At 37.2% G+C, this 24,506-nt stretch overlaps 1 protein-coding gene across 4 annotated transcripts in view; it reads right to left on the reverse strand.

The window, feature by feature from the left end:
• SEMA6A (semaphorin 6A) overlaps positions 1–24,506 on the reverse strand; it is a 184,038-nt gene that overhangs the window by 12,607 nt on the left and 146,925 nt on the right. For 2 of the 4 annotated variants that reach the window (XM_043975815.1, XM_043975814.1), the window contains one exon: positions 20,725–20,889. The exons of the other annotated variants lie outside the window; for them this stretch is intronic. In XM_043975815.1, coding sequence (XP_043831750.1) covers positions 20,725–20,889 — 165 coding nt within the window. The remainder of the gene's footprint in view (positions 1–20,724; positions 20,890–24,506) is intronic. 4 annotated transcript variants of the gene reach the window in all.

Genomic DNA, 24,506 nt, shown 5'->3' on the forward strand with positions numbered 1-24,506 from the left:
ATCTCCTTGCTGATCCATCTTAAATCTAGAGATTTTTTTCAGGACCCAGTGTAATACTTGAACCTGTTCACTTCAGTCATGTTCCGTTTTTTAGCACAGTATTCTTAATCTTACAATAGCAACTGGACCCCCACATTCTAAGTGATTTTATTTTTATTTAAATTTGATCACAATTAACTTTCATAAGAAATGTAGATTTAGTTTCAAATTAAGTAATTTATTTAAATATTTGGGGATCATATATTTAAAGCAGCAAGGGACCTTAGGAGTCATGTAGTCCAATATGGCCCCCCACCCCCACTTTACAGTTGAGGAAGCTGAGACTCAGAGGTTTTGCTACTTGCCTGAGGCCGCAGGAATCCTGAATGACAAAGCTGGGATTTGAAACCATATCTACTCCAAATTGATTCCAAATCTAGCACTCCTTCCCTTAAATAGCCCTGTATCAATAGAATAATCAATCAACTAACACATATTGATTAGATACCTACTGATTTATTTAAAAAGGAAATCAAAGTCAAGAAGATTCTCTCTCATTGAGTAGAGTTCCCAGTCAAGATGGAATCCTCATGACCTCAGACAGGCCTGAACCTCTCTCCCTTTATCTTTCTCTCATACTTTTCTAGCCATCGTGATGCCCTCTTTTTGCAACTCCATCAAAGGTGTCCTAGGCACTCTTTTCTAAACCCTCTTACTTGATGACCTCAGTGGTTCCCAGGGTTCAATTATCATCTCTGCAGATCTGTAGATCCAGCCCTAGTCTGTCTCCTGAGTTCCAATCCAGCATCACCAAGCGCTCACTAGATATTTTCAACTGTATATCCCTTGGACATCTCAAATCAAATATGTCCCAAACTGAATTTATTATATTTCCCCCCAAAACCTACCCCTCTTCTGAAATTCCTCATTGCTGTCAAGGGCACCACTATCTTTCCAGTCACCCATTTTTCCAACCTCGGTGTCATTCTCAACTCACACCTCGCTCACCTTGCCTTATCTAATTAGTTGTCAAATCTTAGAATTTCTTTCTCCATGATATCTCTCTCATTTGCCTCCTTTTCTCTACTCACCACTTTAGTTTAGGCGCCCATCACTTCTTAGCTAGAATATTGCAATGGCCTTCCAATTGGACTCTCTGCTACAGGTCTCTATCATCCACACAGGCTGCCAAAATGATCACGTTATCGCATACTCAGTAAACAATGATTCCCTATTACCTTTAGGAACAAATACAAATTCCTGGTCTTGACATTTAAAATCCTTTATAACCTAGCCTCTTTCCATTCTGCTCACATATTGCTCCTCTCCATGTGCTCTATAGTCTTAACATATTAGACTATTTTTGCCACAATGCTCCCTTATCTGCTCTCCACACTTTGCATTGGCTATGTCCCATTCTTGAAATGTTCCTTTTCCTAGCCTCTACCTCCTAGAATATTTGGCTTTAAGACACAGTTTAGCTTTTGCTGGTGGTCTTTCAGGGTCTTCTCCCCAAATGCCTTTCCCATGAAGGTTGTCATTCAATTCTCTCTCTCTCTCTCTCTCTCTCACACACACACACACACACACACACACACACACACACACACACCCCTACCTCATATTTACCTAATTCTATACATATCATCTTCCCCTATTAAAACATAATATCCTGTTTTTGGCATATAGTAAGAACTTATTAAGAAATGCTCATTGGGGGGCAGCTAGGTGGCACAGTAGATAAAGCACTGGCCCTGGATTCAGGAGGACCTGAGTTCAAATCCAGCCTCAGACACTTGACACTTACTAGCTGTGTGACCCTGGGCAAGTCACTTAACCCTCATTGCCCTGCAATAAATAAATAAATACATACATAAATAAATGGATGGCTAGATAGATAAATAAATAAATAAAGTAATCTTTAAAAAAAAGAAATGCTCATTAGCTAGTTGATTATCTATGCCTGGAATGCTATTATTTAAGATGGAAAGTATAAACAAATTCAAGAACTCATCATCTTTTATCAGATCTCCCTGAGAGAAACTAAGTTTCTTGGGATTCTGTCAAAACTACTGCCTTTATGTTCTCTCTGTCTGTCTCTCTCTCCCTCCCTCTCTGTCTCTGAGTCTCTTTCTCTTACTCCTTCATCCATCTGTCACTTATCTTTTCTCTTTTTCTCCCTTCCTCCCATAATCTCTTGACTCACAGCCAATTTCAAGTAAGACATAAACAAAACTTCTCACTTTATATCTCCAGCACTCAGTTTTAAAATCTCAAGCAAAGATTTCCAACTCATACCCTCCCTGCTTCTTGTAGTGTTCTCTCCTCTACCACCAATGCAAATGGGAAAAATAAATTTCAACATTTTCACTTTACGACCCAGTTTATTTTCAGTCATTTAGGCCTGACAGACCAAAGAATTCCATTTGCCAACAGAACCTTATTCTTCAGTATGTGATTTTCTGTAACCCAAGATAATCATGGGTTATATAGTGATACTCCTTCCATGTTCTTGCAAACACAGAAACCTGGTTTTTCCTTGAAGTCAGCCCATCTGTGGCCACACTCTAGGACTGGATGCATCTTCTCTCATGCTGCCTGACCCACTGGGTCATGCTTCTTGTTTCTCATTGCCCCTTCTAAGCCCTTTGCCACCCGCCTATTCTCAGCAACCTTTCCTCCTCTGAGGAAATTTCTCCATACAGAAATATTGCACTTTTTTCATATCCCGGTGGCTCTTTTCTACTGACTTATAGGTCATTTTCTTTCCTATTTTCAATCAGCTTAATATCTAACTCATAGTCTTTTTCTTCTTCCACTCTAACTCCTGCCTTTTGGGGACTCTGACTTACGTATTTATGTCTTAAATAGATTTGCTTCTAAGTTCATCACCCTTCTCAATTCTTATGCTTTTTAGCTACATTGGATCATAGACTTAGAACTGGAAGGAAGGACCTTAGAGACTACCAAATCCATTTCACAGGTAAGGAAACTGAGACTCAGGTTAAGTGAATTACTTGGTGTCACACAGCTAGTTAAGTATCTGAGGCAGGATTCAAGCCCAGATCTTTCTGATTCCAAATCCAAAGCTCTATTCACTATACTACCACCTCAGTCACATCCAGGAATGGTCACACCCTTGATTAGCCACAAATATTTCATTTCCCTAACACCCAATTCTGAAATTCCTCTATTTGACTAAAATCCCTTGTCTTTCTGGTTCTCCCTATGACTCTGATCCTAAACCTACTCACTGTCCTTATCATAATCTCCAATCTTTTTGCCCTTCCTGCTTTGCTACACCATTACTCCTGCTCTGGCCTAATTTTCCTCTCCTGAAGATCCCGACCCTTTAGTTAATCAGTTCAACTTTACACTGTTGGCCCTTGAGTCCCTAGATCCATTGTCCTCATACCATTCATCCCCTTCAAAAACTCCTGATGTGCATCATTCCTAACTTCTGCTTCCTCCATTTCCTTCTGCTGAAAATTGATGAAAGAAATCATGCCACTGTATTGACTGATTCTAGTACAAATTTATGTTATCCAATCTCGAATGGATCTTAACAGATGCAAACCATCATTTTACTCTGCTCTGACTGACAATTTATCATACGGCGGCTATCCCAAATGGTTTCTTCTTTTCCTCAAACCACTTATACCATGACTTCTCCCCACCTTCTCAGCAGAGGACTTTGAATTTACTTAAAAAATATGACTATCTGTTAAAGGCACCCTTTCCACTTCAACTGTACCCTTCAAATAACCCCAGCATTATCCCATATCATACAGATCATTAAAAATGGCTAATGAACATCTGGAAAAAAAGCAATGATTTAAAAGAGTAAAATGATTCCATTAAGAGTAAGTTATTCCAAACTACCCTTATTTTATTTTTTGTCAGATTAGATGAATAGGTAAAAGGAATGCAATAGATATAGTCTATTATTTTTAACAAAGTATAAAAAAGTAGCTCACAATATTATATAAAAATGAAGAAATATGGGCTTGATAATCACTGAATTGTATGGATTTGGAATTGGTTGCATGGCAGGTGGTCTCTAGTGGAGCGCCCTAAGTATATGTGTTTTGCCTTGTATTGTATAACACTTTTATTAGTCATTTGGACAAAGGCATAAATGGCATGTTTGCCAGATTTGCAGATGCCAGAAAGCTGGGATGGTTAGATGATTGCTCTTACTTAGTTATTCTTCTACCTGTCCAATTGCTTCTTCTCAGTCTCCTTTGATGCACCTCCCCTCTCCCCTCCTCTCCTCTCCCCCCTACATACATATTCTTTCTCTCAGTGATCTCACCAGTTCCCATGGATGGGTTCAGTTATCTTTCATTGCAGACGACTCCCTGATCTATATCTAGCCCTGGTTTCCCTCCTGAAAGTCAGTCTCACATGGCTAAATACCTTTTTGCCAATTTAAACTGTATGCCATATAGTTATCAAAAATTCAATATGTCCAAAAAAGAATTCATTGTTTTTTTTCCCTCAAACATTTCTTCCAAACTTCCCTGTTTGTCAAGCGCACTGCTATTCTCCACACACATTTGCAGCACTGGAGTCTTTCCTCTTCTCCTTATCCTGCCTTATTCTATGTAGCCAATCAATTGCTAAGTCTTTTTGATGCCATCAACATTTCTCACATCTGTCCCATTCTCTCCACTCACATATTTCTTTTCAAGTTGTTCTTCAGCACATATAGCCTAGTCACTGAAATAGCTTTAATACCCCAAAGTGTGACTAGATTTCCTGAATGTTTTCACCTCTCCATCAAACTATACTGTTACTTTCCATTTTACAGAAATAGCTGAAAGGTGCTGACTAGTTGGCTAAAATCTCCCCAACTGAGATAAATTTAAAGAAAAAATTAAAAAGTCCCTTCTACCTTTTTTCTCTTGAAAAACACTAAAAGAAGAATAACTTGTTATAGTTAAGCCAGATTCCTTTTCTCTTTACTATCAATTCACTAGATTGCTTGTTTCCAAGTTGGTGTGATATGATGAATGTGTCTGTCTCCATAGTGAAGTGATTAATAGGCATCTGTGTAAAGCAGACCCAATGACCACAAAGACAACAAAAACGTCTCTGTGTCCTTTTGAAAAATATGCATATGCAAAAAGGGCGAAAATCCTCCCCCATCCAAAAGTGGATTTGGTTTGTCTTGGCCCTGAGTGCTCAGAAAAATGGCAAAACATCAAGAAAAGCCCTAGAGTAAGATTCCCTAAAAATAGACTCTCAACTCTGCTTTATAGTAAGACAAGACTGCAATTTCCCTCGAAATCCTCATGACAACTTGGGTGAATGGAATCTAGCAAACCAATTTTTCTTGTTTGAAAATCTTATTGCCATAAAATGTCAGGCATACAGTCCAGGAAGGCAGCAAGAATAAGCAAGCCAATCATTTTGCAAAAACATTTCCATTTCCACACTAGTACTAGTTATAATATTTATGAAAAAAATGTAAAAAAAAATCCCCAAGTTCCCAAATCCCACATTTAAAAAGCAGGAAGAATTCCTAACTGGAGACAATTTTAATGTCCTCAAAGCCACACCCAGGCCAATCAGGATGACCACACTGAATGTGAAATGGGAGCTCTCTGTGGTTATCACTGCAGGAAACAGACTTTTTATTGTCTCACAGCATAATGTGAACCAGATGGTCGAAAAGTAAACTGAAACATCATCAGACATGGAAATAGAGCTTATTTTTATAAATGAAAGATGAAGGGTATCTCTTTTTGTTGTTGCTGTTGCTGGGGTTAAAGGGCTGTATTTGGAGAGCTGGTAGTACCCATTCAATACAAAGTTTACCATGATTGAATTTGCCTGTGTTTGGGAAAATTTATTAACCACCTTGGTGTCCTGAGCTCCGTAGCTATTTAAAATTTCAGTTATGTAAAATGGTGCTTATTGTGGCTGACCACAGATGAACTCATGTCAAATTCTAACAAATAATCAATAAACATTTATTAAGCACCTACTATATGCCAGGTACTGTACTGAGGACTGGGAGTATTGTGCTAAGTGCTACCACTTCTGAAACAGCTATATTTTGTGTGGTGATAGCATTTACAGAGGAGGAAGATAATGGGGTGCGTGGGTAAAACTCATTCAATTAAAAATATTATGTTGTTGTTGTTTTTCCCTCCACGAAAACATGAACTTTTTGTTGGCTGATTTATGTTTATGTTACTCTCTCCTGTTTCCTTATTGTCAATGGCAGTGCCATAATCCCATTATGGATGTATGGCTTATGTTTGTAGTCAGGAATCACAGAATCTCAGTTTTATAAGTAACCCCTGAGGTCATCAAGTACAAGCTAATGGCCTCTACAATATACTTGACAAGTGGTCATTCAGCCATCATTTAAGAAATCCCTAGTGATAGGGAACTCACTACTCTTCAAAGCTATCTGATTTTTAGACATCTCTAAAAGTTAGGAGGTTTTCCCATATATTGAATCCAAATCTATCTCTTTAAGTTCCACTCATCACTCCATATTTTATTCTTTGGGACCACAGAGAACAAGTCAGATCCTGCCATCTTCTTCTTCCATTTGATAACCCTTCAACTACTTTAAGACAGCTACCATGTTCCTCTTACATCTTTTGTTTTCCAGGCCACACATCCTCAGTTTCTTCAACTGATTCTTACATGCCATGGTTTTTATCCTTCCCTATTCTCAGCTCAATCACAGAATCAGAGAATATTAGAGTTGGACGTGACCTTAGAGGTCCTTCTGGTGTAGTGAGGGGAAAAAACCAACCAACCAAACACACCCACAACATTACCCTAGAAATCAGTAGATCTGGATTTAAGTATGGCTTTAACCCATTTTAGCTTTCTGACCCCTGTCAGGTCAATTCTCCCTCCCTAAAGGTAAACTGCAAAATGGGGATTAATCTTGACATTGCCTCCCTCATGGGGTTGTTGCGAGGAGACCTTAATTTGCTGCAGAAATGCAAATTTTTAATACTTTGTTGTTCAGTCATTTCACTTGAGTCCATTTAGAGTTTTCTAGGCAAAGATACTAGAGTGTTTTCTATGTCCTTTTCCAGCTCATTTGACAGATGAAGAAACTGAAGCAAACAGGGTTAAGTAACTTGCCCAGGGTCACACAGGTAGTAAATGTCTGAGGCCAGATCTAAACTCAGGAAGATAAGTCTTTCTGACTCCAGGCCTAGAGCTCTATCCACTGTACCACCTCATTGCCTATTAATACTTTGAAGAGGAGTAACTTGATATCCAAAGATATGAAGGGATTTGTCAGTTAGTTCTGTCATTGTATGGTTTTACAAATCATACAATGGACAGTCAGGTTGGTTGGGGGTGATTCCAGTGGTTAGTCCTCTGTTCATACAAGATCTGATGCTGGCAAAGATTATTTCAGATTTGTAAAGCTTTGAAAGAGTAATTCTGTTTATTTTTTTCTTCCCTTTGATATATTACTACAAATGGGATGAGAAACCCAACATCGAAGTCGATTCTGCAACCAGACAAAGCATTTCTATTTCCCAACTTCCTGGTCTCATCTTCTTCCGTTGAGGTTTCATATAGAGTCAAAAGTATAGGAGCAGGAAATAGGTTGACTTAGAAAATTATAAAACCCAGCTAATTCTTTGTTTGGGTTATTCTCAATGCTGTACTTACCCCCCCCCCAGCCCCCCCGGTGAAATCAAGGGAAAAACAAGCTCCAGTAAACTGGTCTTTTTTTGGAGCAACCTATCTAAACCCTTGTTTAGATAAGTCTCCCTATGTAATAAAGTCTTTGGGGTACATAGTACAAAAATGCTTAAGGTGATTTGGGGAAATTTCTGGCAAATCAATTGCTTTGAATAGAGTGATGTTGGGCCCATGTTAATAATAACTGTTAACATTTATATCACACCTACTATGTGCTAGGCACTGTGCTAAGCACCTTAGAAATATCTTGTTTGATCTGACAAATATTATCTCATGCTATAATGAATACTACATTTTAGTGGGTCATATTATATAGTAAAGTTCTAGGGTTTTATTACAGGTTTGAGAGTGGGAGTGGATCTATGATTTTGTTGCCACATTTTCTCATGAGATTTTTTAGTCATGCCATCTTGGTGCTGCCAATGAAGGTCAGAGACTTAGACTGAAGAGATTTTCCTAGAGCACCCAGAGATTGAATGATTTGTCTGGGATCACACAATCAATATGGATCAGAAGCAAGATTTGAATTTAGGTTGTCTTCCTGGTTTGGAGGCCAGTTTTCTATCCACTGTTCTTTCCTCCATCCCTATGTTCTCTCTGTAGAACGGTGTGGAAATGGATCTTAGCACACCACTGGGAAAAAGAGGAATTTAAAACAAAGGATAGTTTTGGACAATGATCTTAAATAAGTGGTCAGCAACTTGAAAAGTAGCTCTGAGCCCCAATCTAGCTTGCTTCATTGTATCATGCTACCTCATTGTAATCATAGAGAGTTCCCTGGGAAACTGAAAAGTAAAATGATTTGCCCAAGGTCATGCAGCCAGTTTATGTCACAGAAGGGACTTGAACCCAGGTCTTCCTGAGTCTAAAAGGTAGATCTCTATCTAGTATATCACACTGCCTATCTTACTGGAAATTTACATTTGATTTTTAGAAATAATAACCCCCTGCCAATTCCTCATAACTTACAGGAAAAGAGATTGGGGTTCCAATTACAATGAATTACAATATTGGTCCAAATTATTTTTCTATAACAAAATCAGTTTGATTTTCCAGATTCTAGAGCTGATGTCAAATTATTTTTTATCTTTCTTCAGGTTTTTTGGCATTGGAAAATAATTTTTGCACTTCTTCATGACCACCAAGTTCAACAAGTATTTGGTTTTGTAGTTTTCATGCATTTCCTAAATTTTCACTGCTTCAAAGGGGGTTGTCCATCAAGGAAAGAATACTTTATAGGTAGAGAATATGATTTCACCATTGATGCAACTAGTTCCATTATTAGGGCCAATCCCCTAAAAGGGAACTCCAATCTGTAACATTAGGGAATGATTCTCTTGGTTACCAAAATGCCTGTCCATTCCTGGCTAGAGAACAGAATTAAAAGAGGAAGGAGAATTGAAAAACACTCAGGAACTCATGATCTACTAACCATAATCTAGCTGACAAATACTTGCACATAAGAAGAAAAGAATACTTGTTGAATTGAGTCTAAATTCCTGGAATTAGGGAAAGCATTTTTAAGTTATGTGAAATTTTTAACAATCTCTTTAATAACAGGTAGCATTTACATGGCACTTAAAGGTTTGTAAAAGACTTTACAAATATTATCTCATTGGATCCTCACAACAACCCTGGGAAGTAGGTGTTATTACTTAGCACCCCTACCCCCCATTTTGCAGCTAAGGAAACTGAGGCAGAGGTTAAATGATTTGCCCAGAGGCCAGATTTGAACTCAGGCTTTTCTGACTCCAAGTCCAGTATGCCATCCTCTCTGCCACTAAGCTACGTATAAATACATTTGGAAATTTTACATGTATTATATACTAAGTTCTAGTTGGCAAACCTCATGAGTACTTAGGATACAATTATTGATCTAACAAATGAGAGATGCTTATATTCTGTAGAATTTATTACTTATGAAGAATGAGAGACTATAGCTAGAAGCTACATGCTTTGAAATGTCTAAAAAGGATGGGGATGATGGTTTCTTCCATACTTCTTGACACTATTTTCCCTATTAATAAAATGTCATCAGTGTTCCACTGTTCTCAACCTCCGTTATTTCAAGTATGATTCATAATTTGTTTTACTTTTGTGAGAAAATGTAATTTCAAATGAATATATGGAAGAGAAAGATGACTTTTTAGAACAAGAAATTTAAAACTGAAACAGATTAATTAAAATTTCTCTTAATCCATAAGCATCAATTAAGTTCCTACTATGTGCCAGGCACCATACTATGCAAAAAGGCAAAAGATAGTCTCTGACTTCAAGGAACTCACAATCTAATGGAAGAGAAAACAAGCAAACAAATATGTGCAAACCAGCTTTGTAAAGGATAAATAGGAAATAATTAATAGAGGGAAGGCTCTTGAATTAAGAGAGACTGGGAAAGTCTTACATTAAAAGTGATTCTCTCTAGGGGTAGCAGCTAGTATATTGATTTGTAATTGTGGTGCCTTCCCTTCTAAGATTACCTTGTATCTACTATATATGTATTTTGCTTATATGTTTATCTTGTATACATGTTTATTGCCCTCATTAGAAGGTAAGCTCCTTAAATATTGGATGTTGGAGGGGATGTGGGAAAACAGGGGCACTAATCCACTGTTGGTGAAGTTGTGAATGGATCCAACCATTCTGACAAGCAATTTGGAACTAGTCCCAAAGGGCTATAGAACTATGCATACCCTTTGATCCAGCAATACCACTGCTAAGTTTATATCCCAAAGACATACCCAAAAAGAGAAAAAAAAATCCGTTTGTACAAAAATATTTACAGCAGCTAGCTCTTTTTGTGGTGGCTGAGAACTGGAAATCAAAGGAATGCCCATCAATTGGGAAATGTCTAAACAAGCTGTGGTATATGATTGTGTTGGAATATTATTGTGCTATAAGAAATGACAAGCAGGATGATTTCAGAAAGGCTATAAAGACTTGTATAAACTGATGTACAGTGAAGAAAGTAGAACCAAGAGAACGTTGTGCACAGTGACAGCAATATTGTTTGATGAAGAACCGTGAATGACTTAACTATTCTCAGCAATACAATGATCCAAGACAATCCCAAAGGACTAATGATGAAGCATACCAACCACCTCCAAAGAAAGAACTGATATTGATGGAATGCAGACTGAAACATACTATTTTTTACTTTCTTTCATTTTTCTTTTATTCATTTTCTTATACAAAATGACTAATACGGTAATGTTTTACATAATTGCACATGTATAACCTATATCTGATTTTTTGCCTACTCTGGAAGGGAGAAGGGGAAGGGAAGAAGGAGGGACAGAATTTGGAACTCAAAACTTTAAGTAAATAAAAAATGTTTAGGACAGGGACTGTTTTAGGCTTTTCTTTATTATCCCCAGGACCTAGCATGGTACCTGACACATAAAAAGAGCTTAATTGGGGCAGCTAGGTGGCACAGTGGATAAAGCACCGGCCCTGGAGTCAGGAGGACCTGAGTTCAAATCTGGCCTCAGACACTTAACACTTACTAGCTGTGTGACCCTGGGCAAGTCATTTAACCCCAATTGCCCTGCAAAAAAAAAAAAAAGGAAAAAGAAAGAGGAAAAAAAAGAAAAAAAAGAGCTTAATCAATTCTTGTTGGTTGATTGTAAGGGCTCAATTCATGTTAATTTAACTGGGCTTCTGAAATAGTTTACATGTGTCCAAGAAGCATTTCAAGTTGAATGAAATTTATTTTGGTCTATTTCTTCAGTTTGGGTGGTGAGAGATATAAGCGCTTAGTGTGAATATAGATACTTAATGCCCCATAGAATAGACGAACCAGTACATGCTACAGTTACTTCCAGTTTGTTTCTGAATTTCATGCCCATGTATTTCTATGAGACCACAGAATATTCTGTCTCTGTCTCTCTTCTTCTATTCCTTTACCCCCATCTTTTTCCTTTCTCTTATTCCTCTCTTTCTGATGAGTAGTGTGTATTCTGGGCATCTCCTTTGCTCTCAAGGCTTATTTATATACAATGTCATGAAAAAAGGTGCTGGGGCAGCTAGGTGGTGCAGTGGAAAAAGCACTGGCCCTGGATTCAGGAGGACCTGAGTTCAAATCCAGACTCAGACACTTAACTAGCTGTGTGACCCTGGGCAAGTCACTTAACCCTCATTGCCCCACCAAAAAAAGAAAAAAGAAAAAAAAAGAAAGAAAAAAAGAAAAAAGGCGCTGACCTCAAAAAATTCTCTTTTGGCTCACTCTTTTCCCATGTCTGATAATTTCAATTCTAATCTATACATGTTATGGACAGCCATTAATGTGTATAAATTACCAAGCTAACCAGTAATTTCAATTAAACTCTCAAACTAGGCTCTAATTAAAAATCATAATATAGATTATATTCTCATCAATATTTGTAGCTAATAAATACAAAATGAATCCTCAAAGCTTGTTGGGGTTTTTTGTTTGTTTGCTTGAAATTTTGGCTGAAAGCAAATAATTCAAAGGACTCGGTGAAGTTGTACTAGAGTATAAATTACAAGATACCCCAGATGTCCCATTAGGTCTAATACTCAATGTATAGGTCTTATGAAGTTTTAAGTTGTCAAATCTAATTCAGGCATCAAGGATGTCTTGTGTAAAAAAAGGCGGGAGAGGAAGAGCAAAAATTAGTGGGAAAGGAAGGAAGAAAAGAGGGAAGAGAAAAGAGAGAGGAAGACAGAGAAATATGCACAAGTCAAGGAGAGTAGCTATGAACTGAAAAGATGGTATAAAATTGTAATAGCCTAGAATATTTCTCAATGTCAAATGGTTCTTTTATGCCTCAAGAAGATAATTTTGAATTGGAAATTTTAATTATGTTTAAAACAGTATATAATAATAATTTTAAGAATTCTTTTCTTTTGGGAGTAAAAGTTTTAATAGGAGACAAAAAGGTCAGGTGCTGTCTATGGCGATGATGATCCAAATATTTGTGTGCAGACAGAGACAGGCAGAGAGAAGAAATTAGCTTTCAATATAGCTGACATTTAACTTTTTTTTTTTCTAGCCTCTCCATGATAATCTCATCAAGACCTTAGATAAATTCAGCAAGTTGTCAGGAGAATACAGAATTAATTAGACCAAATCTATGACCATGCCTGCATGACTAAAAGAACAATTAGAGTCACCCACATGGGTCTTTTCAATTTTCCCCTCCCCACCAACACAGATGTATACATTAAAACTACTAAGTAATTTATTTAAGAATCCCAGTACATGCCCTGATAAAGCATTCTCGCATTTCTTCCAAGAAAAGCCATGAACTTGAATTAGACATTCCTTTCTATTTTTCTTTGACAAGGGCACATTAATAATATAAAAGTGAGTGATGATGTTATCTTTTCTTATGTAATCTCCTTTCATTCCCAAACTCCTTTCTTTGTTCTTTTTTTGGCCAATCTCTGGCTTATCACTTATATTATCTGGGGTGGGGGACACTGCTATAGGAAGGCTTAAACCTTTACAAAATGAAAAGACATCTGTCTGGTGCATTCATTGTACCCAGTTTTAACTTGAATGACAGAGAAGCCCAAGTTAGAGCTGTAGTCTGCCAGAGGCTTAACTTGGATAATATTGCTACCTTGGTATGGAATTGTGTGTTATTGTTTTTTTTTTTTTAGAAAGACTGTACTGATTGTAGGTTGTTGTTGTTATACAGAATGTACCCAAAAATCTTTTTACAGTTTTAAACTATTAAAACTTTAAATTAGGGGGCAGCTAGGTGGCGCAGTGGATAGAACACCGGCCCTGGAGTCAGGAGGACCTGAGTTCAAATCTGGCCTCAGACACTTGGCACTTACTAGCTGTGTGACCTTGGGCAAGTCACTTAACCCGTATTGCCCAAATTAAAAAAAAAAAGAGATAAAACTTAAAAAAAAACCCTTTAAATTAACTAACTTCAAACTCCAATAGCTTAAAACTGGATGTAGATTTTTGGGACATCCTGTATATTTATGCACACGGTATTACATATTGTAAGAGTACATTTATGTGTGTTTATGTCTACCTTTAATTTGTCTCTTTGACTAATTTGAAGAATTACTTCATTTTAATGAAATACAACAATTATATTTTGACTCCATACTACTTATTTAGGTGTCCACAGCACTGTTCAGCCAATACCAATAACTATGGGGAGCTCGCTAATGATGGAGTAACAGTGGCCAGGCTATTGTCATCTTTTTCTGTGCTATTACTGTGATGATTTCTAGCTCCCTTTTTATGACTCAACTTCAAACCTACAAGGTTCCTGTCTTCCTCTTATAGGAGTCACTATAGAAAAGTGAAAAGAGCATTAGATTTATAGGTCAGTGTTCTGGTTTCAAATCTCATTTTTCTCATATAATCTATCTGACCTAGTGAAGGGCAGAGAAATAATTAAATAGAAAAAAAAGCAACATATGGTTTAAGGAAAAGGAAAAAAAAAAAGACAAAAATCTCTCCAGGTCTCATTTTATTCATCTGGAAAATAAGGTATTTGGATCAGAAAATTTTTAAGGTCCCTTCCATCTCTGTATTTAAGATTCTACTAAAGCAGCAATAGAAATTATCTATCTGTGTAGTTGTCCTTCATACTCAAAGAGGACTAAAATGCATCAATTTACAGTGGGTCTGACTATGGCTGATCAGACCAATACAAGTTCAGATTTTACCACAGGTCAGGCACAAACAGTCCATATGAATCTTTGGAATGGAGATTTTTCTAAGTTTGTATATCTCACATTTCTCCACACACACAATTTGGGGAGAAAAATGAAGTTTGGCTAAACTAATAGCTGATAAATTTGAGATTATTCAAAGGTATAATAATAGGCCTAATCATTCTATGAGTTGAAGCATTTCTATTTCTACATCTTCTTTAGCAAGAGTATTTAAATGTTTAAGTATTCTTAAAGAAGCATTTTAAATTCTGCTTTGGATTATCAAATAAGCAAAAAGGTAACTATTTACTCTTCATCATATTCAAGGCACATAATTGAGTGTTTTACTATTCTTTGTAACTAAATGTAAGTTCTACTTACCTGTAGAATTTTAGATTTTTTTTCTTAAATCATGGTATGAACTCTCTTGACAGAGTAGAATCTCTTATTTATTCATAGAAGTGAGAAGAATCTCTCAACCAATTTACCTCCAAGTTTACCACAGATATATTTTTAGACTTACTCTAAACCTTTGGAGATTAAATAGGCTCTAAGTGGTTATTAAGAATATCACATCTCTGTGAGACAATCTTATGCATGATTTACAAATTAGCGGAGTGCCAATGGACAAAATCAAAGGTGTTAGTTTATTTCATCATTCTCAATTGATGACAGTAGTTTGTTTTTATGGGAATAATAATAGAACTGTGTCTTACAGGGCTGTTGTAAGGATTAAATGAGATAATATAGAAGGTGCTTTAAAGCTCTTTGTAAATGTTAGCTCTATTATTTTAAAATCAAATTTCTTCTGACGATTCTATCATATATAGAAATAAAAAAAACCAACCTGGCATTTACTGAGCACTGCAAGGCTTACAAAGCTCTTTACATACATTATCTCAATTGATCTTCACAACAACTCAGTGAGGTAGGGACTGCTGAACCATATTATCCTTAGTTTATACATGAGAAAGCTGAGACTGAGATGTGATAGCCATGGTCACGCAAAGTTTAAACTTTGGTCTATACTGACTATTGGTCCTCTCCTGGGTCAACTGGAAATAATACATCATTTAATCTCACCTTGAATCAACATTTCTATCACTCCTACTCTATCCCTGTTTTATGTGTGTGTTTGTGAGTATTATTTGTTTGTTTGGTTTTGCAGGGCAATGAGGGTTAAGTGACTTGCCCAAGGTCACACAGCTAGTAAGTGTCAAGTGTCTGAGGCTGGATTTGAACTCAGGTCCTCCTAAATCCAGGGCTGGTGCTTTATCCACTGCGCCACCTAGCTGCCCCTAGGACTGGTAAGTTTTAATGGAAAGAAGAAAATGGATATGGTGGTGTTTGGAGTACTACTTGGCTAAATGGGAAGCCCAGGGAGCATGAGGTATAGGTACTTACCTAAGCAGGGAGAGGGTTTCATTCAATTCACAAGACTTTTTAAAGCTCTCTCTAGCTGCTGGGCACTGAATGAAAGAACCCTAAAGGCCAACTATATATGTACTTCACCATTTTGCTTGGAGGCAGGACTACCTCCATGCCTATCCTCATCTCCCAACTCCCATTGCTAGTCACATATTTTCAAAAGAGTTCTTATGTGTCCTGAGAAACACCCTCCTTAAAGACACAGCTGGCATAACAGAAACTTAGTATTGAAATAGGAAAAAAAAATAGTGAATAGAGTTGGAATAACCGGTGGCCACCTCAACTAGTCTAATTAAAAATATTCACCAAACTAATTGATGTGGAGCACTGCTATTTTAGGTCAAATGAAGGAGAGTCCCATTAGAAAAATGTTGATTTTAGTTAACATTGTTTTCATCTCAAATCCATGAATTTAAAATGCTTACATGCAGGATTTTCAGTAAAAGAAATGGACAAAATTTCTTCTATTGTCCTGCAAAATTGATCTCAGAGGTATTCTATATCCCCTCCCAAGCCTCCAGATCCAACAATTAACATTTATTAAGCACCTACTAAGTGTCAGGTACTGTGCTAAGCTCTGGTCAACATTTATAGTTTCCATAAGCATATTTTGAGTCCCCATATATTCCTTAGCTAGGTTAATTTGGGAAATACTGCTCCAAAGCAGTACCAATTTCTACCAGACTAAATCGCCTAACCCCAGTCACAAAGTTCTGCTAAATAACAACAGGTATCAGAGGAGCTAAAGAAAGAGTAAATCACTTGTTCTTGCTATGTCTACCAAATAGAAAGGCATGGTTTTGATTAAACCTCATTTTAAAAAAGCGACACTAGGTAACCAGGCAGTTATTAGATCAGATTGGACTCTTTTTACTACTCTAAGCCAAAGTTTTCAAGGAAAAAAACTGTTGACTATGAAGAGTAATTTTTATCAAATTTGGGGCAAAATAGAATTTAGGTGTGACTTCCTATGAAATGTGGAAAATATTTCCCCCTTTTATAGCTTTTATGACCTACTGATTGTACCTACTCAAACTAGAAATGCAATTGATTAATAAACAGATGGTACATTGTTTAAAGTTTACTGGTGTATTAGTTTGATTTAAATTGCTCACTTGACCAGTAATCTAATTCTGGCATATATCTTTTCTTTGAGCACAATGGGCATATCCCAAACCACATTGATATTACCTCCCCCCAAGTAAAATGTCTTATTTCAGAAGCTTCTCATGACATGCACATATAAAACTATCCTGAAACTCCTGATTGAGTAGAAATACTTCAAGAGTAGAATGTTTCTGAAAATTATTTTTAAGTGGCCTTTCACTCACGAGACTCCTACATAACAAAATTTGGATAAGAACTATTTTGGGGGTGGGATATATTCACTCTTGCTATCATTGTTTACATCATAAGCTGCTATGATTCTCACTTTTTCTGTGTGCCCCATAACAGTGACACCAATTTTGATGGAATCATAAAGAAGGCATACCTGCCTCCTTTGAAACCAGTCTTATCACCCTGCTATATTTGGTGGGAAACAAGGGACCAGTTGGGGGTTGTGGTGATGCCAACATGACTTAAGAGGAAAAAATGCTTCTTACTCCTCTTCACATAAAATGATGAGAAAAGACCAATAATAATCTAAAAATAAATGTGCCTTGACAGTCATATTTAAATGTGATGAAGTCCACCTCAATTATTATAGGATAAATAAATAAGAATTTTAAAACCTGGGTGGAAATGATAAAGTGGAAGTTGAAGTTGCATCTAATTTGTCAATTCTGTCACTAAAAGGCATGATGGAGAGACTACAAACGTCTAGGGATCAGAGCAAACAGAGTCCTTGACTGTGCTCCCACTGATGAATCTAGGACTTAAAAGATACCAAGCAATTCCAAAAAAGTAGTAAGGACAAGAGGAGACATTACACAAGGCCAGTAGGGTAAGAAAGGGCAAAGTCAGTTAGTTACTGACGGGGAAAAAGACTTCATTTTCTGTAACAACACAGCAGAGTAGTTTTCTATATCTATTCTTTGGCTTTGTTAGTATGACTGTACATGCATATAGGATTGTCACATTACTTACAGTGTAGAGGGTAAAGCCTTGGAACATTCCACAGAGGGACAGAGGGCTAGTCTTTATTATTTTGAAAGGGGGAGACTGAATACAATGGCAGCAGAAGGGAAAGTTTAATTGTGCAAGGAGAGGAACAGTGAACGGTGTTTGGACAAAGGTGAGAAACATATAGAATTAAATCAATACTGAAAACACAGCAAGAAAAAGAAACGAAAACAAAAGCAAACATACTCTGGAAATGCAGCCTTACTAAGGATAGCTCTCTGCAGCAATTGGTAGCATTTAGCTGAGGGCACATGTTGATGAATTGATCTTTGTAGTCAGTCAAAAGAAAAAAAGGGAATCAGACACCTGACTCCTCCTGACTTGGCCATCCAATAGATCATTTTCAGCTTAGTGAAGAAAAGAGAGGTATCTTAGAAACAATTCCAGAGTATATTTAGCTACCAAAGCTGTGGGCACACAAATGTCACATTTCCATGAATTAACCCATTGAAAGAACATCCCTTTTCAGTGACCCACAGATGACCGAAAAGACACTTGTACCAAATTAGATGCTGAACACAGATGGATGTGACATCACCAAGGCATCAGGATCAGGGAAAATAAAGAAGCAAATGGATTAAGAATCACTTCAGTTTTAGAGACATACATGGGAACAAGAAAAGAAAGAAACCATATCCAAAAGAATAACCCAACTACTAAATCACATCACAGAGCACTTTGCAAAATGAAACAGAAGTTTAAAAGAAATTTGTGGATGCTTAAAGAAAAGAAATCTACAGGGTTGGGAGGTGGGGAGAAGGAAAAATAAAATCATGGTAAAAAATTAAGCTAAATTCCTTTTTGATTTTTGCATAACAACTCATTGGCATTGCCCCCCCCAATGTATTTAATCAATTGTGCTAGAAAAGTTACATTTGATTGGGCAAGGCAAGGAGTTAATAGCACATGAATAGTGGTAATGGTAGAGACCCACGCAATCACCTCTGCCACCATTGTCTGACAATATGTAGACTGCTTCCAGCTTTGTCAATATTCATAATTAGGCTCCAAAGAATGAACAATGCAGAATTTTTAAACCGTCAAGTGTTAATAAGACTCTTTGATAACCTCCACTCCCTGGGGAGATAACCATTCAGAGCAAGCTACCGACCCCATTAGTTACTGAATTGAAATGAAAATGATTACAACCGAGAACTTAAACATTTTGTTAATATTTTTTTTTTTGCATTTCTGGAAGCCGCTGTGTGTATATAAGATGTTTTGAAGAAGTTGCCTTTTGTCCATTGAAAAGACAGATATGGCAAATAATTTTGAGGCATGGAACCACACAGAACAAATCACAGCTAATGCATGTAGCCTGTAGCCTACTGTGACTGGATCCTTACCCTATCACAAATTAGCATGGTATATTCTTGGGAGGTTAAGGGCACCCCTTCAACATAATGAAACTGATGAGAACAGACTAGCAATTTGCTTACATTTGGGGGCAGGGAATACTAAAAAAAATGATGAAGGCTAAAGAACATTGCAAAAGGTTAAGGGAAACCACTCTCAAGGAAAGATTAAAAGGACTTAAACTGTATTGCTTGGCTAAGCAATAAGTAGGCAGTAGAAGGACACAAGATACTCCGATATATTCTGAAGATTAATAGTATTTACTTGATACAAGAGGACTGGAGCAGAGGAAATAGGAAGAAATAAAGGAAAGGGAAATTTAGGATGAAAACATTATAATGGTAAGTGGTAGTCTTCCAAGGGTCAAGGTGTCAGCTCTATCCCTTGAGACACAAAACACTGAACTGGACCAAATTCTTGAAAGCAGACAGGAGTAAACAATTCTGAATGGAGTGGAAAGGCTAAGCAAAATAACTGGCCTTTTCAGTTTCTGATTTGCAAGACTCTTTTCTGGACAAGTAAAGGCTTCTTTGGTTGCAGCTGTGACTAAAGTAGCATGTGTTAATGAGGCCCAACAAATGGTGAAAAAAGATTACATTTCCTGTCCCTAGTTGACCAAAGAAAGGAAAGGAAAATTTTGGACAGTTCAAAGTACAAACTCTTCATTTACTTTGGCTTCCTTTCCATTTTTTCACAAATAATATTTCTGCTTGATTAAATTGTATTTAAATCTTCATTTTTAAGAGCAATTACAGTGCATATGAGGCTATGGCTTTATGCAAACACCATTATTTGGACAGTTTCTCTGTGCTTTGCGTCAAACAGTGATACTATACAAAAGTTAGGGTTTTTTTGTTAGTGATTAGTACATTTGCAGAGCAAAAGACTGGAAAAGTCATTTGTTAAATAAAAACTATTTTAATCTTTTGGTGCTCTTTTGGTGCTATATTTTGGTTTTATGCATCTTCACTTTTTATTACTAAGACTGGACCTGTGAGAGTTTTTGTTTACATAGTCTTCATACCTAGGAAGGCTCATTCCTGTCATTTGTCAATGGTTTGATGAATTTACCTCTGTTTTAGGTTAATTCAACTTGTCTTCCCTGCTTTGTCTTATGTCACAAAGGTAAAAGGAGACGAAAACATCACTGAAGGAAACTGAGATGAAAGGGAAGAGGATTAGCCTCAGCTTTTGCTTAAGGCTAAGCTTCTCCCTGTTTAACTGAGAAAACTTCAATTTCAAAGGTGTTAATTCCTTCCTCTTCCCAAAATAATGAGAATATACTTGTATTATTTGTTTTGTGTGGCTCCCTTATTCGGTGGATATTTTGGTTCAGGCCTAAAATGGAGTATTTTGTTTTTGAATTTTTCATAAGCTTTTAATAACTGTGCATTGGAGATTTAGGAAGTATTAGCAAGATTTTAGCTGGAAGCAGTTACAAAGTCTTTCCCCCCACCTTTATCCCCACAGGAAGAGTTATTTCCAAGGCCTTACCCTTCTTGTCTTGGTGATTATGGGATGAGACCGCCCCAAAGGGATCAGTGCTGTCAGGTGAGTCAAGCAGATCCTTCCAATCCTGCATGTGTCCCCCAGACTCATAACCCTCTTGACCCGTAGTATCTGAAGTGGTCGTGCTGGGGAAGTGGGAACTGGAGTGCCCTGTTTTCATCACAGATACAGTTAGGAAAATTATCACCTGTAAGCTATCCATCCCTTTTTCTGATAGCCCAGAGTTGACACATAGAAGCTGCCAAGAAGTTGACTGAAGACCGCTGGGAGACCTGGTGGGTCCTAACTTTATTCTAGAGGGAAAATATAAGCATATACTTCTAGAGGTTTTTTGCTAAGAGGGAACTATTTCATTACGTTTTTTCTCATGTCAGTAGTGAATGGTCCTTCTATGCCCCAACAATGAATAGATTGGGTGTCCTGAGTCTTTCTCGAGTCTTCATTTAGATCGCACTGTGGCTAGAGTTGGAAACTTGGGAGTCCAGAAGACCTGTATTCCAGTCCTACCTCAGATACGAATTAACCTGTGACCCTAGGCAAATCACTTAACCCCTTTCGGCCTCAGTTTCCTCATCAGACAATGGGGATAATAATAGCAACTACCTTACAAAGTCTTTGTAAGGCTCAAGTGAGTTTCCACATGTAAAGCTTACCCTTTCATTTTACAGATAAGGAAACAAAGACCTAGAGAGGTGAAAAGATTTGCCCAATATCAGGCACTAAGTGGAAAAACCAGGATCTGAATCTAGTTATAGATGTATGTTCTAAAAGCATCAACTATGCTCAAATAGGTCTTCTATCTTACAGGATAAAATAATGCTATCTGAAAAGGTCTCCCCCACCCACTTAGAAAAACAACATCTAAGCCCCATCCAGCATAAAGAAATTCTTTCTATGATTCTATAGTTATTAAAAAAAGTTGTCACATCCTGTGACAGTAATAAGCAGTTAAGACAATATATTTGGTGTGTAGTTATCTCATGATCCCCATAGTACAGGAAGGTAGGTGCAGTCTTTGACATGCTAATAAATGAAATTTGGTTAATGAATGATACTGTGGTTATGGTTGATTTTCATATAATTGAGGCCTCAGAGTCACCCGCAGGGCTCAGGTTAGAAAGGAAATTTTTTTGTGTGTGAGAGGTAGCAGGTGTGGGATGATTTCAAGAAGAAGCTTGACGTGAATGGGGGTTATGGCAAAAGCACTAAGTGATTGTTAGTAACCTCCAGTTTATAAGTCTGTAAGTCCTTCAGTAATCACCTGGCAAGGTTAGAATGATCATTTGTATCAGTGAAAAAGCAATTGCTTCTATTAAGCTGCGATTTTGATTTAAAAACAAAACAAAACAAACTGATATACCCAGCCTTTGGTAGAAATGCAATGTTGCCATTCTGTGGCTTTCAAGTGGTGTCCTTGGCTTTAGTAAATTAACATGTAGCAGCCCTTTGGACAATGTTTACAAATATATAAGCACAATTATTGTGAAGGCTTAACTGGCACATTCCATAAGGAAGTGGGAGAGATCCACAATTAACTCCACCCTGGCTCCCGCCTTGGGTTGTCATAATCCTAAATGTGGTGAATAAAGCATTCTGTATTTCAGATGGAGAGACAAAGAGCCTGTGTTATTCTTTATCCACTCTAATAGGAAATTGGGTTTTACCAACAGAACTGAATAATATAAGTCATAAGCAAAGCTTTTTCTAAAAAGGGGGTAGGGTTTTTTTCCCCTTCGTGAAATTTTGCTTCAAGAGAAAAAGAAGGCAAGGAGTTTATCTACTATGAAAAGAAATTCCACAGCAGCCACAGCACATTGCTGAAGGCATGGGTAACATTTCAGCAAAGTGGTTTCTGATCCAAGCTTGTTATTGGGCCCCCCACACAACTTCAAACATCCGCTTTCTTGCAAAAGTCTCATTCAGATTTAACTACTTAAACATGTTCATTAAAAACTCAGGAACTATACTTGTGGCTAGAAAAGCTTTCAGTTGCTACATTTCTCCATTTTGTCACCCCTGCACTTAGATTCAAGTTCTAATAAATAAAGGGGCGGAAAAGGAGTCTAGGAAATGGAAATGGAGTTTTCTCTCATTCCCACTCATTTGTACTGAGATCTGAAATGCAGTCTCCATTACAACACTCTTGGGTTTGTGATTGCTGTACTGAAATATGTGGTCTAGCTTAATATAGAACTCAGCCTCCAACATGAGAAAACAATTAACAATAGTTTTGCAAGGAGCTGGGAATTGCAGAACATACCACCAAGTAGCAGGGATTTCTTTAACCCACATTGATATGCATTTTGTATACTTTCCATTTAACAGTGTTCAAGGGGTGATTTTATGGTAATACCGTAAGTACAGTTTAGGGAGAATGTTTCTAAATATGGTCATCTTGGGGGAAATATATGCCTGAGGGACATATTTTCTGTAGAAAGATTTCCTGGACCATATGCTGCAAATACATGGAGAGCTCGTTGGTAATGGAAAGCTATGGCTACAAGAGGAAATTAATGTGGACCAGATGGTAGTAAGGTAGGAGAGGGTTTTACATAAATGTAAGAGATCAGCTGACGCTCTCTATCACTAAAGTGTTAGTCTAGTATACACACAGACAAGGTTTCTTATATGCAAATTTAGAGAAACCATGCTTCTTCTGATTTCCTCCGCAGAAGAAATCAAAGCAGTCATTTTTTGAACTTGTGCTTCTGAGGACAATATAAGCAACCTGTTTCTGTAGTGAATTAAGCAATCCAAAATAGTAATGCCTGACTTTTCATTAAAATTTCAGAAATGCCAGGTGGAAAGAGCACCATTAAACACATATCTTGAGAAAAAAAAATAGTCATCTCTTCTCTAAGTTAAAACAAAAGATTTAAAGGAAACCTCTGAGGTAAGAGGTTGTATCATTTGTTATTCATTCCCTATGAGATTTCTGGAACCATAATAATGCTATAGAAATAGGCACTCATTTGTAGATTCAGTACTGCATATTGATGGATTTGTAAACTATAATTTTGTTACTATCAGTGGGCTCTGCAGTCAAATGAGAAAGGTCAGATTTCTGTAAGTGGAAACTATGCTCGACTATTCTCATAATGTAAAAAAGATATTTTTCTTTTAAGGCAAAATGGACTGCTCAATATGCACTTTATTGTTTCTCTATATCCACAAATCATTAAGATTCTAGAGGTTAAGAGACTTTCACACTCTATCCTATCAACCACTACTTCAATCTAATTAGACACTGAGAGTCTAAATCAACACAGAGTAAGAAAAGAGGGGAAATAATCAAGGCCCAATTCACTAAAACAGTACTCTTGCTTATGTAACTAAAGTTGAACAATGTTTTTGCACAATAGGGGGATCTGAATAGTTTTAGTTGAATCTAGAAACATTCTCTCCATAGCTTAGTGCTACAGTTCCATGGAGGCCTAACTATCTATAGATCTGAGCTCAACACTGTACTTTCACTGCAGATGGGAAAAGTTCACAGCTTAAATCATCATGCAACTTGGCCTCCCTCTTTTTGATTCATGCTCTTGACAGATAGGAACTCTGAAGATTGCAAACATTAGTCCTTGTTTTGAGTCCTGTGCATTCTCACATTATTATTATGGTGGTTGGAACCAATCTGGATGCATCAGCTTCAAAACAGGCAAATCTCTTGCATTCATTTGTGAAAGAAGCAATATGTCAGAAAGGCCTCTGTTTTGTCCATATGAGCACGTGTTTATAGTTAGTAAATGTCCTCTTTCTGATGTCTA

The sequence above is a fragment of the Dromiciops gliroides genome, chromosome 1 (genome assembly GCF_019393635.1).
Source record: "Dromiciops gliroides isolate mDroGli1 chromosome 1, mDroGli1.pri, whole genome shotgun sequence".
Classification (NCBI taxonomy): domain Eukaryota; kingdom Metazoa; phylum Chordata; class Mammalia; order Microbiotheria; family Microbiotheriidae; genus Dromiciops; species Dromiciops gliroides.